The following is an 18564-nucleotide window of genomic DNA, read 5'->3' on the forward strand; positions in this document are numbered from 1 at the left end:
GACCCAAGGGCTGGGCCCCCTTTAACTGTACCACTGCTCGGTCCTGCACCGAAGGACCTGAGCAGCCTAAACTGTTGTTTGCTCAGCCCTGAGCCAAGAGGGCCTGAGCCTCTATAACTGTGTGTGGTGCCCCGCCCAACCCAGGGGCTGGGCCCCCTTAAACTGTACCAGTGCTCGGTCCTGCATCAAGGGGCTCAAGCGGCCTGAGCCTCGGGTGAGGGGGCCCTCAGCCCCGGGGACTGAGGGCCTGAGGCCCTGAGCTGACTTTCTGTTTACTCCGCCCTGTAGCAGAAGGCCAGAGTTCCAAGCTACTGTGCAGCGTCACCTAACTCTGACAAAAGGGCAGACTCGGACAGCCTGTAGTGAGGGCGGTGTGGCTCCCCTCCTCCTCAGGGAGGGTCGAGCCCCGGCCGGGCACCGTTACAGATGGGTACATAATTGGTTGAAAGACCATACTCAAAAAGTAGTTATCTGGCTCTCTGTCAAATAGGGAGGACATATTTGGTAGGGTTCTGCTGGGGTCAGGTTTGGATCTGGTGTAATTAAATATTTTCATTAATGACTTGAATAATGGAGTGGAGGGTATGCTTATGAAATTTGCAGATAGCACCAATCTGGGAGGGACTGCAAGCACTGTGGAGGAAAGGATTAGAATTAAAAACTACCTTGATAAATTGGAGAATTGGTCTGAAATCAACCAGATGAAGTTAAGTAAAGACAGTTGCAAAGTACTGTGCTTAGGAATTAAAGGAATCTAATGCACAGCTACAAAATGGGGAATAACTGCTAGGAGGTAGAGGCATCTGGAGGGTATAGTGGTTCACAAATGAGCCAACAATGTGATGCAGTTGAGAAAAAAGGCCAATATAATTCTGAGGGTATTAAGAGGAGTGACATATGTAAGACATGGGTGGAAATTGTTCTGTTTCACTCGGCACTGGTGAGGCTTCAGCTGAAATATTGTGTCCCATTCTGGGCATCGCACTTCAAGAAAGACTGGAGAGAGTTTAAAGGAGAGCAGCAATGGTACAGGGATTAGAAAACTTGACCTATGAGGAAAGGTTTACAAAAAAACTGGGCATGTTTAGTCTTTAAAAAAAAAAAAAGTCATCAAATATGTTAAGGGTTGTTATGAAAAGGATTGTGATAAATTGTTTTCCATGTCTGCTAAAAGTGAAACAAGAAGTAATCAGCTTCTTCTGCAGCAAGGAAGATGTGGGGAAAGTTTCTAACTCAGGGCATAGTTAGCACTGGGATAAGCTTCCAAGAGAGATGGTGGAATCCCCAACATTCTTACAGGTTTGCCAAACCCCTGTCAGGGATGGTCTAGGTATACTTGGTCCTGCCTTAGCACAGGGGGCTGGACTAGATGACTTCTCAAGGTCCCTTCCAGCCCTACATTTCTGTGTTTTTTTGTAGATTTGTTTTTTCAGATGTTTACATTTCTTTATATATAAACTGTATTTACTTATTTCTGTATCATTATGTTGGCATGTGTACTGTACACTTGTCATCATGAGAAGTGAATTAAATGTTTGTGAAATAGTTTAAAAATAGGAGACCTTTGCAGCCATCAGTGTAATTATACCAGAGTAAATGACACCCTTAATCAAATGGGGATTGTTGGCTTATTTGTAGTCTGCATACTGTGATTTGAACACAAATCCCAATACTGCTTGAGGACATTGGAGAAGCTGCATGACAGAACTTGGCCTCACTAAACCTAGTATTCTTCTTTAGAACAATCGAAGAAATATCCGTGTTGGTTCATCCATTCCTGGCTTGTCTCCTAAGTTGTTGCTGAGAAGGCTTATGAAAGGACAGCTACAGTTTGTTTAGGAGGAGATTTTCCAAAGGCACAGAAGGGGATTAGGTGCCTAATTATCCTGTTGAAAATCTCTCCTTTAATATAATATCATATTAGCATATATTCATATAGCAAGTTTGATCCAGAATGATCCCAGTGCTTTTTTATACTTTGTAAAATTTGCTTTAATTCCTACTTACGGAGAGCTTATAATGTCTGAGCAACAGGGGGAAGCTTGTGGCTGTTTGTGGGGTAGTCTGCTCTTCTAATGGACTGTTCTGCTAACCAAGAAAAAAATGGCAATAGCCAAGTGGGGAGTCATGCCAAATTTAAGATAATCTTGGGGCCCTTTTTGGGGGTCTCCCAAATCAGACACTCTGGAGTGTTTCAGATCTAGAATGAGCGGGTTGCGACACACTGTCATGCAAGGGTTGCCTTTCTGCATAGAGAAATAAAATAAATGCTAAATAAGATTTTTATTTTTTATTATCATCTCAGCATGCTGTTCCGGTCTTTTACATTCTAAGGCAGTGGTGGGCAACCTGCAGCCCATCAGGGTAATCTGATTGCGGGCTGTGAGACATTTTGCTGACGTTGACCGTCCACAGGCATGACCCCCCTGTAGCTCCCAGTGGCCGCCTTTCCCGGCCAATGGGAGCTGTGGGAAGAGGTTGTCCACCACTGTTCTAAGGTCTTTGGGAAAGCGACCACATCATCTTGTATGTCTGTATGGTGCATATAACAATGGGACTTTATCTTGATTGTACTTTCTGGGTGGTGGTGTAAAATAAACATTAAACAATAATAAATGTTATCACATAGGGCATGCACAAGAGTTTTATACCAGATAATAAGCTTTCTTATTTTATTTTATTTTATTTTTAAAGAAGGCTTTGGTAGAAAATTTACCCAGAATTTATGGGTAGGATTTTAAAAAGAATTTAGCATTGGCCTAATTCAGCACCCATTATAGTTAATGGGAGTTTTACCACTGCGTTCTTTGGGAGCAGAATTAGACAAAAGCTGAGTGCTCTTGAAAATCCTGGTCTGTATTTTTAAGATATTTAATTTTGGAATAACATTTTGCACAGTTAGAAGAGGGCTGCCTGGTATAAATTGTGCTTACTAGAATAGCTTATACATTATTTTTAAAGAAAACAGATATATTCTGAGATTAAGGTTTTCAGTGCTGACCTCTGTGATTTTCGGTAACCCAACTTTAAAAGGCCCTAATTTTCATAAGGTTCTGCGCAACCAGTCACTGAAAACCTGGCCCCTTTAAGGTGTCAGAAGTTGCGCCCCTCAAATCAGTAGTCAGCTTTGAAATTCTTGGGCTACATATATACTTAACATCTAAGAAATTTCTCTATGGCCTGGTTTACACTGACAACTTACATCAGTATAGCTGCATCTCTCAGGGGTGGGATTAACCACAGTGAGGGAGAACCATTGCTGCAGCGAGTGTCTACACTGAAGCACTACAGCGATTCAGCTGCAGTTGTGCTGATTAGTGTTTGAGGGCTTGGCTACACTCGAAACTTCGGCAGCGCTTTGAAGTGTGAGGGTGGTCGTAGCACCAGCGCAGGGAGAGAGCTCTCCTAGCGCTGCAAGTACTCCACCTCCTCATGGGGATTAGCTTGCAGCACTGGGAGCCGCACTCCCAGCGCTGCGGCACTGTTTACACTGGCGCTTTACAGCGCTGTATCTTGCAGCACTCGGGGTGTGTTTTTTTCACACCCCTGAGCGAGAAAGTTGCAGCGCTGTAAAGCGCCAGTGTAGCCAAGGCCTGAAGTATAGACATAGCCTCGGTGAGGAGCTAATACCCCCAAAAGGGCTGCGTGATAGTAGCACATGGTCAGATAGCAGAAATGTGAACAACATTCAACTTTGTGTGCGCTGTAAAAATATTAAGAAGAGCAATTAAGGAATTAATTCAAAAGTTTCTTCCCTGTAGGGTGGCTGATAGCAGTAAATTGCTGATGTGTGTGTATTTATATGGCTCCATCAGTATAGCAACTGAGCTGCTCAGAAACATTAATGACTTGATCTTTACAACAACCCTATGAGGTATGGAAATATTATCTGTTTTACAGATTGGGAGCTAAGACACAGAGAGATTGCCACTTGCCTTTGGTCACACTGGGAATCTGTGGCAGACATGGATACTGAAGTCTGATATCTTCAAGATCCAGTATAGTGCCTGGGTCCATCTCCCCTCCCTCCCCCCGTGTTAGTCCTTCCGTTTCTCTCATTGGACTGCTTAGTCAAGAGCAGTTACTTCCTCTCTCACCCTGCTCTCTGCGTGTAGAGAGCTCTGTGCTGCTGGTGTGCATCCTGCTTATATTGTTATAAGGGTGACTACTTCCCACTGCAGTCCATTCCTGCTTTTGTCTGCAGTGTGGGATCCCAGAAGAAGTCTGAAGTAACACCTCTGTGTGAAACTTAGCAGGTCTACAGAGTCACTTGCCACTGGGGAATGGAAGTAGCAACAAGAGTTTCCATAGATGGGTGGGTGTTGTGGTGCTAGAAGAGTTTTTGTGGAATGCCTGGAGGATTTGTCATGCCTCTTTTAAGTCCACAGGAAGGAACATTGCTATTGACTTCTGTGGGGTCAGGTTTTCAGTCAGCGCACACATGGCTTTTCTGGGTTAACAATTTCTGCTCCCCCCGGCCATTATAATTCCCTATGTTCTGGAGCTTTAAAGTTCCCAGAGCATGAACTCTTCATCAGCTATCCTCTCTTTATAGTGGTTTTATGGAGTAGTGGAATGCTTGCAATATGGGGCCAAAAAAGGCATTTCTGTTTGATCAAACTATTTCCAGTCAACAAAAGGTGGCATGAGAGAGATTGTTCTTTCCTGAAAAATAGAAAACATACGTCATACGTATGTGTATTGGATATTTAATTATATACACATATGCATAGAGTGGGTGTGTCCGTGTATATTTGGTAGAGAGAGTGAATATTGTGGAAGCGCCATTTGCAGATTTACACTTAAATTTGAGTTGAACTTTACATTTTAGTCATCTTCTTTGTTATGTGTGAAAAATAAAACTTAGCCTTTCCAAAATTGTAACGCTTCGTGGAATAATTTTTCTGAAACCTTACAAGTAAATCTACTAATATGTTTGAGTTAAAATTAAGTTAAAAATGGGTCTTGTAAAAATTTAGCACTAGATGTCAAACATTTGTGTGTGTGCATGTCTCATTATCTTAGTAATAGGATAACATCGTCTTTAAGCTTCCCTTATTGCTAACTCATTGAAATATCCTGCATGGGCTACATTTGAAGAACTTTTGGTTTTGGACTGTTTGGACTGTTTCTGTTTCAGCAGTGCTGGCTAATTAATTTTCAAAGAATTCTAAAGAGTATCACTGTCTTTCAAATTGCTGTCATTTCCCATTATTCACAGTGAAACTGAAGCCCCAGGCTGTCCTTTTCAATGATGGTCTCTGCCTCTTTCGCCTGCTCCTCAGAGTGTTTCTCTCCAGTAGAGCTCTGCAGGTAGTGGTTTACCTGTCCCATAAAGGTTTTGACAAGTCAAATTTGTTTCTTTCCCAAAACAATACAAAAAGTTGAAATCACAATTTTTAACTGACCATCAAAAAAATAAATAAATTGGTGAAAATATTTCATTTAGATAATTTTTGAAACATTTCATTTCAATTTCAACCTTTTTTTTAAAAAGGTAACTTATTAGTATACAAATTAACTAACTAAAATTTCAAAAAGAAAAGTAACTTCAAATAAAATTAAGCCTCTTGTTTATAAAATGTTGTAACAGGACAGTTCAAACATTTTTTGAAACTTTTTTCCCCCAAAATATTTTGAACTGGGAGATGAATCAAAACCAACCCTTTCCTCTGAGCAGTTTCAGTTTGGAGGAATCAACATTTTTTAGTAAAAAATGTTTCTTCAGAAATTTTTCAACCAGCTCAATGCTCCCCCTCCTCCTCCTCCAAATGAAGGAGGGTACTCTCTTGCCTGTGTGCAGCTTGGTTTCAGTCTCATATGGTATGAGCATCTCAAGGTATAGAAATCTGGGATCCCTGTGATGTACCAGGGTACAATCCAGACCAGTGAGGGGCTGTGTCACCCCTGCCCTGCAACCTTAGGTGCCTTACAGGTAATAGCTTCCAGCTGGACCACCCCCAAACAACCATCCAGCATGCAGTTCACACCGAGTGTCTGTGTGTGACTGCAGCCTGCCAGCCACAACTGGGTTACATGCTGGCTTTTGCCAGTCTGGATAATACTGCAAGGTGACCCCTGGACTTTCCCCAGAAATGTATGTCTTGCATTGCACAGCCTTCTCCTGGACAGTCCAAGTATATTAAGTTCATTATTCCTTTAAAGAAATAATATACACCAGTTTATCACCTGAAATGGAGTTATGCAGACACTTGAAGTTAAACACACTGGATTAGATAAAACAATGACACATTTATTAACTAACTACAAAGAGATTTTAAGTGAGTACAAGCAATGAGGCATAAAAGTCAGAATTCAAAGCAAAGTTTCTCACCACATGCGTCCAACAGCATTACTGAATGAACGTGCGGGTCAGGACTCCTCCCACAGAGTCCAACAGCTGTTACCTTTATCTTCTCAGGTGGAGAGAATGAGATGGGCAGAGAGAAAGAGGAGTGCCTTAGGGTGTTTGCCCCTCCTTTTTATAGTTTCAGCCCCTCTTTGAAAACCTTTTCAGGGTGAGAACCAAGGTACAGGGAGTCTGGTGGATGAAGAAGACGTCATGCTGTTTCTTTGCTGAGTTGCAGATATTTGTACCTGCCCTCCTTTCTTGATAGGTGACAGCTTTGTTGATACCTAGCTGGGGGCATCAGCTTGCCCTTTGTCTTCAAGGAACTAGTTTAGCCACTTCCTAGACTTATCTGGGAAACATACTTCAATCATGATTTCAGCTTATGTTCATAACATTACAAACATGTCGCTACATTCATTTTAGCATGATATTACTGATTAGCAAATTGATATTTCAAATGATATATCTCTCAAGACATGTCATGTACAAAGATTATTACACTAGTGTGTAGGATGTGAATACAAGGGCGCATTCCGTCACAATCAAAAACACTAACATGCTGTAATCATAATCATACAATTATTGCATGGTGTCACTATAGAGTTGAGTTAAGGTTGTTGAGGTTCTTTAACTGTGTATTTGCATATCTTACTATGTTGGACTTATTTTAAATTCAACCTTACCTGACGTTCCTGGGTGTTTTTACTCTCAGCCCTAACTCCATTTTATCCTAGTTTTTGTCTGTGAATTTTAAGGAGCATTATATCTTGTTACATCATGTCCAATTTGTATCACCAAGGAGTAACGGTATAATATTAACTGACTGTTTGAGAATGTGAAGATTTCTATCAGTCTGTACAGAATATCCCAAAATGCATTTAACAGGGAGATTTACTGTAGGTCTGTCGCTTTTCTGCTACATGAATTTATTAGAATCCTTGAGGTCAAGGTCAGAAGGGACCCGTAGGTCATTGAATCTGACCTCCTGTATATCAGAGGCCACTAACACCAATCAGCACCTGCGCACTACACCCAATAACCAAGTTTTACTGTGGTATCACCAATGATTTTGCAAGATCCTCTTTTAAATTGTATTTTTAAAATAAAAAAAACCTGACATATTATTAAAGCAAAATCTTGTAAATGTTGTATTGTAGCCAAACTAGGCTTGACAAAACAAAACCAGAAATCTGCAAAGCAAGCCCAAATGTTATTTATAATATAATGTGTCACAGTCAATTGTTTGATATGGCAACATTACTTCTGATCTTCTGCATAGAGCAGCATTCTGACAGTTACTTGGTATACTATTTATTCTCTCTTCCACTTACCTTGTTCATGTTCACAAGTTGCTTAACAGAGGCTTGGAATGTTTTTTAAAATATATTTTTGGTTACCCAGCTCGAACAAGAGAAATGTAATGTAAATTGGACTTGCAAAGCATGACAACTCCCTATTTTGTTCCAATTTATATTAAAATTATTTTTATTTTCCAGTATGTGGTTTTGCATTTTTTTTCTCTTAAGTAGTAACAAAGAAAGATGACTCAAGTCAACATCCGTTGTTAAGTTGAGACTTTCATTGCTTCTTCTATGTTACATAGATTTGAAAGAGCTGATGTCACTTTGTGCATCCGATGTGCAAACCATATATTGGAATGTGGGTGCCTATTTCCATACTGTGATGAGTATGTCCACAGAACATAATTGATAAAATGTTACACTTGGTCCCAGGTAGAGAGGTAATTTGAATTGCTTTCCTCAACTATCCTTGGCATATTCTATTTTTTGAAAACTCTGATTTTCCCTTTTTAAAATAAATAATCTAGGAACTGGTATAACTGTTAATTTATTAGTGAACAAGTTACACTGTCTTGCAACTTCCTAGTCTGTACTCTTCCTCCATTTTCAGTAAGTGCTAGGATATGTTGCGTTGCTGTTCCAATGACCGGGAGATTGCTGAGCAATGTTTGGTCGCTAAGTTGATGGCATTCATCATGAATTCACGAGTTGGCCCCGTGAAGGCTGCCGTCTTCCAGACTGGTATGGAGCAGATGCAGCTTCACGCGACTTGTGGATACCCAGCTGAATATAGTGATGCGGTGCATTATAGGAACCTTCAAGTCATCTCCAACACCGTGGCTACCTGTTCTGTCTAACATCGCTCCTCTTTTGATACACCGAACTGTTGCGACATTCTGGAAAGCTCAGTGAATCCAGGAAAACAGATGTCTTCTTATTCACCAAGACTTTGACAATGCCCCCCCCCCCAACGTCTTAAGTCCTGCAAGCCTTTCTGGGAACATTAGTTTAGCCTCATACAATCAGGCTATGACCAGGAGGAGGCTTGGAAAGCAGATCGGGCTAAATAAGACTTAAAAATAAGCACCTTGTGGCCGATCCCATGCAGAACGTTCCTGGGTTTGACCTTCCGCAGTCATCTTGGTCAACTCTGAACTGAATTTGAACTAACCACGGTAGATGCGGATATCTAATGCATAAATGGAAAATCAAGGAGTCCCCGGTTTGCAAGTGTGGTTCCCCACAACAGACCATCGAACATATCACTACCTACTGCCCAATTTAATAATATGAAGGAGGCATTACTGCAATAAATTCTGCTACTCCTGATGTAGCCATATGGCTCCAATCAACTTCAGGTGAAATTGTGGTTGCTCTATACCTGCCATATGAAAGAAGCAGTAAATGCTAGTAGAGCATTTTGGTTGCAACTCCTAGACCCTTGTGAGCTTAGACAGTTCCTGTGAACTTTCCTCTACTGCAAGTCACTAAGTGAGAATCTGTTAATGGCATCTCGCGGACTGGAAATTCTATTGGCATTCTTAAATTGTAATCTTGTTGGGTCAGGGACTCTCTTTTTTGGTATATGTGGGTGCAGTACCTATCATAAGAGGGCCTTCATCCTTGGTTATTGGCTTCTAGGTGTTACCGTAATACAGACGACAATCTGCTTATGTAGCTACAGGACCTGCTGATTATAACATCAGTTTGAAGTCTCTAGCTCCTTTTGGACTCCTCAGTGCTTTTGGATAGTCAAATATACACTGAAAAAGGCTCACTTATAGATGGGCAGAAGACTGTGCTCCATTCTATTGGACATAGATATGTCTATAGTAATCCCATATACTTGTGACCTCCACGGATGCTCATATAGTAACTCATGATGGATCTATATCCAAAGCCTATTGAAGTAATTAGAGATTCCCAGTGTTTCCAAATGGGCTTTGCATCACGCCCTATGTCTAGGAATGAATCCACACACCTTGAAAAAACTTTAACTAGTACAAAATGCAGCATTCCAATTACTCAGTAGCACTACCATGGTGAACATATCACCCTGCCACTCTGGTTGTCCTCTAAATACAGAGTTCAATTTAATCTCTGATTTGAAATTCAAAGACTGTGATTTGCCCTTGGATGCAGACTTTGATAACATTCGTATCTGTTCTTCATGACCAAATACCGTTTTGAGCTGTAGCAAAAGGTTCTCTTCTTCACTGACTCACTTTCTCTTTCCAAATGGAGATATAAACATTTCAAGAAGCTGACTTGTGAGAGAGTAGACTCAACCATGTCTCAGAGGTGCTGTCATCTTTTATCAGTGATATGGGAGCAAGGGCAGTTGTCTCTGGCACTGAAGCTTGCTAGCATGTATGGCTGCATTTTTCAGGTCTCTGTTAGGATATTCATCAGAAGCTTGAGGACCTGCCATAGGATGGAGAGATTCTCTTTGAAGGCAAGGGTGGAAATGGAGGAGGTTCTCATGAAGGCCTAAATCACCGTTTGTTCACTTCCAGGTCTATAGGCTGAACTATCTTTTCTGTGTGTATATATAGAGAAAGGCAAATTCACTGGCCAGGAAGCCAACTTATGCTTTTAATGGGATTCCAGAGTTCCCACTATACCAGACTGAAAGCATTCTTCCTCTTTTCCAGCAAAAGCCTTCCTGCAAGGGAGGCTTCCCCCACCTCCTTCCTGGCCTTGAAATCTGTAAGTGGCCCTGGTTATCTTGGGCATCTGGCTACTCTGTATTTGTCAATGAAGTTACAAAAATGGAGAAATTTCTCCTAGTCACAGCTTGCCACTTCAGGAATGCTGTTGAGCTCAGCAATATCAGGAAGAGACAGTATAGAAAATTCACTGCATCCTTAAAAAGAATGCTAGTAAGATAGTGATACCAGGCCTAAGAGGGGGAGGAGTTATCTTTTTTTGTACTCCCTCATATTCAAAAGGAGAGAGAGGCTGTGTCCTATCCAATCCTGTGCATTGGAATGCCTTAATTTTTACTGTGTGAAACCTCCTCCTCCTTTCATAGCCTTGGAGTTCAGGGTTTCTTTCCCATGTTTCTGAAGGAGAGAGAGAGAGAGGTAGGCTGGCCAGGATAGCCCCTGTTCTTTATTTCCTGTACTTTTCAAATGGCTGCTTTGCTGCAGGAAAGAAAAGAGGCTAGGGAAGCTCCATCTCAAATGGAGATGGATGGAGCTAGATGTTAAAGCACTGGCCGTAGCTTTGGTAGCTACTCTGAAAATGCGGTCTGAGGAAAAGTGTAGAGCTGTAAAAGCAGCAGTAAATAAAGTAATTTGGTACATTGAACCTCAGTTTCAAAATCACAGTGCAGTGAACACACATGAAACAATAGTGTAGTACAGCATTTCTCAAACTGGGGTCCGTGGACCCCTGGGGGTCCCCAAGAGTATTCCAGAGGGTCCACAAGCCCCATTGATCAACTCCTTTCCTCTTCCTCTCTCAACTCTTCTCCCTCCCTTCCAGCACCTCCTTTCTGCTGGGGAAGCTGGGAGGGATGGGGAGGAGAAGGGACTCTGGGTCCATGCCACTCCATGAAGCAGCCAGCATGTCCATGTGGCCTGGGGAAGGGGAAAGGAGACCTTTGCTGCTGCCCTTGGCCTGAGTATCGACTCGGCAGCTCCCATTGGCTGGGAATTGTGGCTAATGGGAGCTGTGGGGACAGTGTCTACAGGCAGAGGCACGCGTGAGGACCCCCTGACCCTGCCACTGCCAGAGGGATATGCCGGTCACTTTCGGGACCCACCCAAGGTAAGTGCCATCCCCCTAACCCCCCCCCACACACACCCTGCCCCAGTCCAGAGCCCACACCCGAACTCCCTCCCAGAGCCCACACTCCTCACTCTCTCCCACACCCCCTCCCACACCCAAACTCCTTCCCAGAGCCACACCCCCTCCTGCACCCGAATCCCCTAGGAGGCCCCAGCCTGGTGAAAGTGAGTGAGGGTGGGGGAGAGTGACTGATGGGAGTGGGGGATGGAGTGAGTGGGAGCATGGCCTTGGGGAAGGGGACGGGGCAAGGGCTGAGTGGCTTGGTTTGGGTGTCCCTGAAAATTTTTAAATCAAAATGGGGGTCCTTTGGTTGCTACAGTTAGAGAACCGCTGGAAGTGATGGTCAGGTTTAACTTGTCTTCTCTGAATGCATCCATAGGGCATTTAAAAATTGGTATTCTCATAAATGCAAATGTCTGTTGGCTCCATTTCATATGTTGTCCTTGGTTATGAAATTTACAGAAAAGATGTAGACTAAGTCAGTTGTAACATTTTCAAATAATGTATTTTATGGTACAGTGCACACAACTAACAAATAGACGTCACTGATTGCTTATACTATAGTTGTATATGTGAAGAATACCAATCCCTTTTAGTTTTAATATAACTAAAGGAAACTTCTGTGAAATTTTATTTTAAGAATCACTCCCAGTATAATTCTATTTAAAAGTAAAATTAAATATTGCTCAGTGTATCAAATTTGGAAAGTATTGCAGAACAACGAAGAAGGTTAATACATTGCTTAATTTAGCAAAATGGCCTTCCAGAGAAAAATACTAAGCTTGTCAAAAATAGATAGATAAATTGAGTTATGATTCCACTGTTTTGCTGAATTTCATATTATCTGCAGTTTTAGTTTTACATATTGTTTATCTCAAATGTTGTTGTGCTTCTTTCTCTGACCAACGGATAGGGTGACCAGGTGTCCAGTTTTTGACCAGAACACCCAGTCGAAAAGGGATCCTGGCGGCTCCAGTGTTGACTGGGCCATTGACTGTCTGGTTGGCGACACTGCGCAGAGGGGCTGGCAGGCTCCCTGCTAGGCTCTGCATCGTTCGTGGGAAGCAGCTGGCATGTCCCCCCCCGACTCCTGTGCGTAAGGGCAACCAGAGGGCTCCTCACACTGTCCCCACCCCAAGCACCGCTCCTACCGCGGTTCCCAGCCAATGGGAACTGCAGGGGCAGCGCTTGTGGATGGGGCAGCGTGCAGAGCCGCCTGGCCGTGCCTCTGCTTAGGAGCCAGAGGATGGATATGCTGCTGCTTCTGAGAGTTGCTTGAGCTAAGTGCTGCCTGGAGCCCACATCCCCAGCCGGAACCCTCGCCCCCTCCCGCACGCCAACCCCCTAAGCCAGCCCAGTGAAAATGAGCATGTGAATGGGGGGAGGGGAATGAAATGAGTGGGGGTAGTGCCTCAGAGAGAGGGGGGGCCTTGGCAGGGTCTCAGGAGGGATGGGTAAGGGTGTTTGGTTTTGTGCGAGAAGAAAGTTGGCAGCCGTACTAATGGAAGTTGGTCCAATAAAAGATATTACATCACCCATTTTGTGTCTCTAACATAGAAATTAATTTTACATATTTTTATATAACTGGTTTGAAAACAACCTATATAATTAAAGGAAAACTAAATTTAAAAAGTAAGCCAAAAATACATCCAGTATACTGACATGTACAGCAAAATCTTTCTCTAATGACAAATGTATTAAATTTTAGTGTGATTGTAAGGTCAAAACAATCTTTTGATTAGTACCAATTTGAGAAGTCTTAAAATCTGTTAATTATATTTTTATTCTCATTTTAAACAATAGTAATAGAAACTAAGTATGTATTTAATTATAAGTAATAAAAATGCAAAACTTGTTCCCAAATCACTACAGTCAAAAACCTGCAAGCAGATTGTAAAAGGTGTTAAACTGCACTTTGGTTTAGCCTTAGGCATTAAGCATCATGAACTGTTGTAGTTGTCTTATTATAGTTAACACTGCATCCTTAAAAAAGAACTAGTAATTATATATATAAAAAGAGAGAGACTCCCCCTCCAGTGCTATATATAGATAGATTATATTGGCAGATTGATATAGAGCTAAATAATGTTTTAGTGCTGGATCAGAATAAGACACAACAGTAAAATCAAGAGCCTTTGGAGTTAAGTCACAGAGTTCTTGTTATAGTACCCTTTTGCCTACGCATTACAGTATTCTGCTTTTTTATTTAATTTTAAAGATTGCTTGATGGTTAACCAGCCATCCCTCGATTTTACCTATTTGCCCATGTCCTGTGAGCAGGCCAGGTATTGAAATAGGAGACTTGTGCTCCACTAAGCACTCAGATCACACTTTTCTATACTTCAATAATCTGCTACTCAGAACCATGGAAATAATGGGTACAGTGCAAGGGATGGCACAGCATTAACTGGCTGTCATCACATGAACATGTGTAACCCAAAATAAATATTGTAAATCTCTTTTAGGTCTACCAGTCTGGCCAGCAGTCCTTTCATTCTTTGCACTCCTAGGATTAAGATATCTTTTGGATGGAACATAATAGCGGTCCATGTTTTACATATAACAAAACCCAGACGAATGGCTAGCAGTTTTGAAATCTCTTTTTTAAAATGAAAACCTGGGTCATCATTGGCAGCATAAATGCCCTCAATAATATAGATGGGAAACAACATAACAAAGCCATAGGGCAGAATTTGTGAGTGAAATGTAAGCAAAACCTTTTGGTATAACAAAAGGGAGCCCTTCCCCCATATTGTTTAATACTCTTGTATTTGGAAACATACTTTAAAAATGAATTCTTTGATTTGAAGATACAATAGGTGGCTTCTACATTGCTTTTGATGATACAGAAAACATTTTTTTTATGTTGAATAAGTTTTTTTTGAATGAAGCACTAGACAGTGGGTTATTGTAATATCTTTGTGGTCCCAATCACACTTGCCCCCGAACTAGACATAATTAAACAATTTCACTTGATATCTGTGGTGGCAATATTGTGAATGACTGCAGGTTCTGTTAAGAAAAAATGTATAGTGAAAGTACAATTTCTGTATCTTCTCATAATCTTTTTGGTTATACTTTCTCACAAAAGGGTTAAAGTTGTTCCTGAATCTGTGGTATAGGTGCACTGTAGTAATATGTGTATAATCTTTTTTCATGTATGTCACAAATTGATATCTAGATTATTCAGCCATCTAACTGCTGCCTCATCAAGGGTAGTAAGGTGTTGCAATCTTCTGACTGTGCACTTCTAATTGTTTGACGGTCTGCAGCGCTGCTCCATAGTCATGCTGTGAAAACTGGGCCAAGCATTTCTGCATTGTGGCTGCCATTCTTGCTGTTCCCATCAGCAGCCTATTAAGTCTGGTCCAGGATCTGCATTCTTGATTGCAAAAGGTGATGCAAGTTAGGGATTCTGAAATTCATCAGCATACCTGGCTCTCTATCCCAGAGTTGCTGCCACTCTGCAAGGACATAGCTTTGGCCCCAATGTTCTGTTGTTCATCTGAGATGGCACTAGGCCGTTAGCCCTGGACATGAATGTTTGTCACAAAAGGATGTTTCAAATTCAGTTGTGGCAAGGCAGCAGGAACTGCAAATGTCGGTGTTTTCTTGTGGAGGTGGCCAGATCTTATAGGAAGTGTGTATTGCTTATTTGCCCCCAGTGGAACCATTGTTAGCCTTGCATGTAGCAGGCTGTTTTCATCTACCATAGCCCTTCATGTGGTTTTAAGGGAAACAGCATCTCATCAAAGTTCTGAGGAAGATATGAGTCAACGTGTATACATTTTATGTTAATTTTTGGCTAAGACAATCACTAATGGCATGAGTGGCCGTATTCAGTTCCATATCAAGATGCATATACCAACTTCTGTCTCATACTGCTCCACAATATTCTATTGGAGCAAATACCAGTACTAGGATTGAGGTTTGTAAAACACTTGCCTGTGCTCCCCAGGATGTCCTGGCTAGCTTCTAGATCAAGGAAGTATGGGAGGTGATCTTTTTCTTCACTTATTCTAGATAGGACGAATATGTTAGAGTGCGGTCCAGTTTCACTTCTAAGTAAGTGTCAGCTGGCTGGAAAGGGAATGAACATTCTCAACACAGCGTGTATGGGTTGGATGGCTGGGCAGTTCTTCAGATAGAAGGTTGTGGTCACTGTTTTAGACTCACTTAATGTAAGTCTCTGCTGACAAAGGCAAGTGGCTGGAGCATTCATGTCCTGGTTGAGTGGCTCTTCAGTATTGTGTGGTGGTTTACTACATCAGCAAGTTATATGTTATCTACATATATGCACTTATCAGCCTTAGTTGTTGTTAGATCATCAATACGTATGTTGAAAAGGAGAAGAGATGGAACAGATCCTTGCATTATGGAGATGACTAAGTTGGCTGACTGTCTCCAGTTTGCAAAATGAAGGTTTGATTCGTTATCATTTCCATAATGAACCACACCATGGTATTGCAAGAAATAGTCTGCAACAACTTGCTGGCCAACAGTATCATATGGAGGTGACAGATCAACCAGAACGGCACCAACTTTCTTGCCCTTCTCGAAGGCATCTTCCATGTCTTGTGTTAGGCAGATGACTTGATCTTGGTTATGCAGTCCTTGTCTGAAGCTAGACTTAATAAAGGCAGTGTGGTTCAGTAGCCTTATTGATATGCATCAGGGTCAGTCTCTCGATAGCTTGTACGTGACATAAAGGAGATAGGCAGTTCCATAACTCTTGGGGTTTTCCAGGGATTTTCCTGGTTTCAGAATATCTACGAACTTTGCCCTACACCAGATTTATGGGATGCAGTTATCTTGGAGATATTGGTTGAGGAACCAGAGCAGACAGCTTTTGGTCCTAGGTGAATTAGAAGCTCCATATTTATATAATCCAGGCCTAGAGCCTTTACTGTTTTCATAAGGTTTATGGCCTATTCCCTCTTTGTCTGAAAAAGGAACCCTCAAGTTCAAATCCACGCTAGGAGGCTCCCACCTCTCTGTATCTCAGTTTTGTCTGCACAGCTGAAAGACTTACCCAAGTTCTGTATATGACCATTAGCCACTAGCTGGATGTGGTGATGATTGTGGTGACTGGAAAACTCTCTTTTTTGCTGAGGCTGGAATCTCCAGAAAGTCTTTTGATGGTCTGCTACACTTTTTGGCTAGAATGAATAAAGTACGGCTTTGTGACTTTCTCACACCATCAATCATGCCTCGTTTGAGCCAGTAATGGATTGAGTTCCTTGCTCTTAATAACAGCAGATTTGAATTCCTTGTAGGGAGTAATTGCCTCTGGCCACACAGGAACATACTGTCAGTGATAGCTTCTAGGACAGAGGTTCCGAAAGTTTTTTTTTGCTGAGCCCCTTTGGGAGAGTCGTATCCTATGTGCACTCCCCGCCCCCCGTTTCTAAGAGACAGTATGTCCATGGATGTGTGGGATCCAGGACCCCATTCTGGCCAGGATGTCCTAGTGCTCCGTACCCTGCAACGATCCCTTGCCTAGAACTTTCTTCAGGTGGGTGGCCCCATCAGAATGCAGTCTGGCTGCGCCCCCCTGTGTGCCCTTGCCCCTGAGAACCTCAGAATCACTCACAGGTTGCAGGCTCCTCTGGCCACGATGTTATCGCTATGCAGACAGAGAGGAACTAGCTCCCAAGGGATAGCATGCATATCAGCCTCTAAGAGGCCAGTAAGCTGGAAAGCTCCCTCCCTCCACACATACGCTTCCTACATAGGGAGAGGCCATGCCCCTCACTCCTCATCTCTCTTTCCTTCTTGTTCTTCTGGCCTCACAGCAGGAGCTAAAGCAGGAGACTCAACTGGTGAGAGGAATTCTTATTTTATCAACAATATTTTGAAGAAACAAGAAAAAATTCTTAACCAGTCAGGTCTTTGCACCCCCCACCATCCCCGATAACCTCATAGTTCCACTTGCCCCCCATCTTGAAAACCAATGCTCTAGGGATCCGTTTTTTTAGCAGCTGCCTGAAGTAATTTGCAGAAGTTTGATAGGAGTTGGTTAATATTGCTTGGACATGTGGCCAGTTCACTGACTGACATCTCTAGTTCTGCTTGAAAGACCTCCCACTGAGCTTTCTGATAATTCCACTGGGCTTTCTGTAAGCTGTTTTGTTGTTGATATCCACAGGCCCGTGGTGATCAAAGAGAGCCCATGCTGAGACTTTGGGAAAGCTTCAAGCACCTTCCACATTTGACCACTGGAACCAGTTGCCTGGAAGATGAAAAGACAATGGTGAATGAAGAGCCTGTTACCCATCTACTACTGTGAAAGCTTGGCATTTGCTTTGGATCATAGAGGAGTTGTAGGTCAGCGACTGAAGTCCACTCCATTAATCATTCTCCATGTGTGGTGTTGTGAGGGTATCACAGATTGACATAGTTGGAATTGAAGACACCACAGTAGATGGAAGATCCTAGAAAGATGGGCAGAGCAGGGTTTGGCTAGTTAACTGATGGAGGGTTGTAGACGTTAATCAGCATAGGTTTGTTTACCTTTATTGCCTGCCATTCTACGAAGTCGTTTGGACCAGATGTCTAGAACTCTGCAGGAGACGCAAACCACTGCATGGAAGGGACTCCTGTTTGGGAGCATGCAAGTTGTGAACACTAGCACGACCAGGGACTGCTGCTGGTGAGCTTAGTGCCAGCCCCAGTGGGCAGGGCTGGGGGTGGTACAACCATGCCAGAGGGGCCCCCTGGGCTGGGTGCTGGCTCCTGTGAGTGTCGGCCTGATGTGCTGCTGCTTTTGCTGCTGTGATTCCTGGTAGAGCCCTGCAGCTTCACAGATATCCGCTTTATATCCATGGATATCCGCATCTGTGAATATAAATTTGTATCCGCGGAGGGCTCTACAGAGGTTGTCACTATGTCAACATTTCTCTAAGATGGTATCCCAGACTGCTTGTGATAGTGATGACCCATGATGGTATAGCCTGCAACTGGAAGCTGCACATCTCCTGAGGCAAGATAATGTGTGTTTCAGTGTCTGTAACTAAGTGGAGCAGGATAGCTCTTTTCACTGCCAATAGCTCCTCTGTATTAAAATGCAACATCTTTAGAAACAGCCCCATGTCTAGGGTTTTTGGTGCTGGCCCT

The 18564-nt window shown here is 42.6% G+C and overlaps 1 protein-coding gene across 11 annotated transcripts in view; it reads left to right on the forward strand.

The window, feature by feature from the left end:
• HIVEP1 (HIVEP zinc finger 1) overlaps window positions 1-18564 on the forward strand; it is a 203377-nt gene that overhangs the window by 68639 nt on the left and 116174 nt on the right. The window contains exon 1 of one of the 11 annotated variants that reach the window (XM_030552405.1): window positions 17610-17775. The exons of the other annotated variants lie outside the window; for them this stretch is intronic. Coding sequence (XP_030408265.1) covers window positions 17706-17775 — 70 coding nt within the window. The 5' untranslated portion in view covers window positions 17610-17705. Of the gene's footprint in view, window positions 1-17609; window positions 17776-18564 lie in introns of those variants that run through there. 11 annotated transcript variants of the gene reach the window in all.

This window comes from Gopherus evgoodei, chromosome 2, assembly GCF_007399415.2.
Source record: "Gopherus evgoodei ecotype Sinaloan lineage chromosome 2, rGopEvg1_v1.p, whole genome shotgun sequence".
NCBI classification, from domain to species: Eukaryota; Metazoa; Chordata; order Testudines; family Testudinidae; genus Gopherus; species Gopherus evgoodei.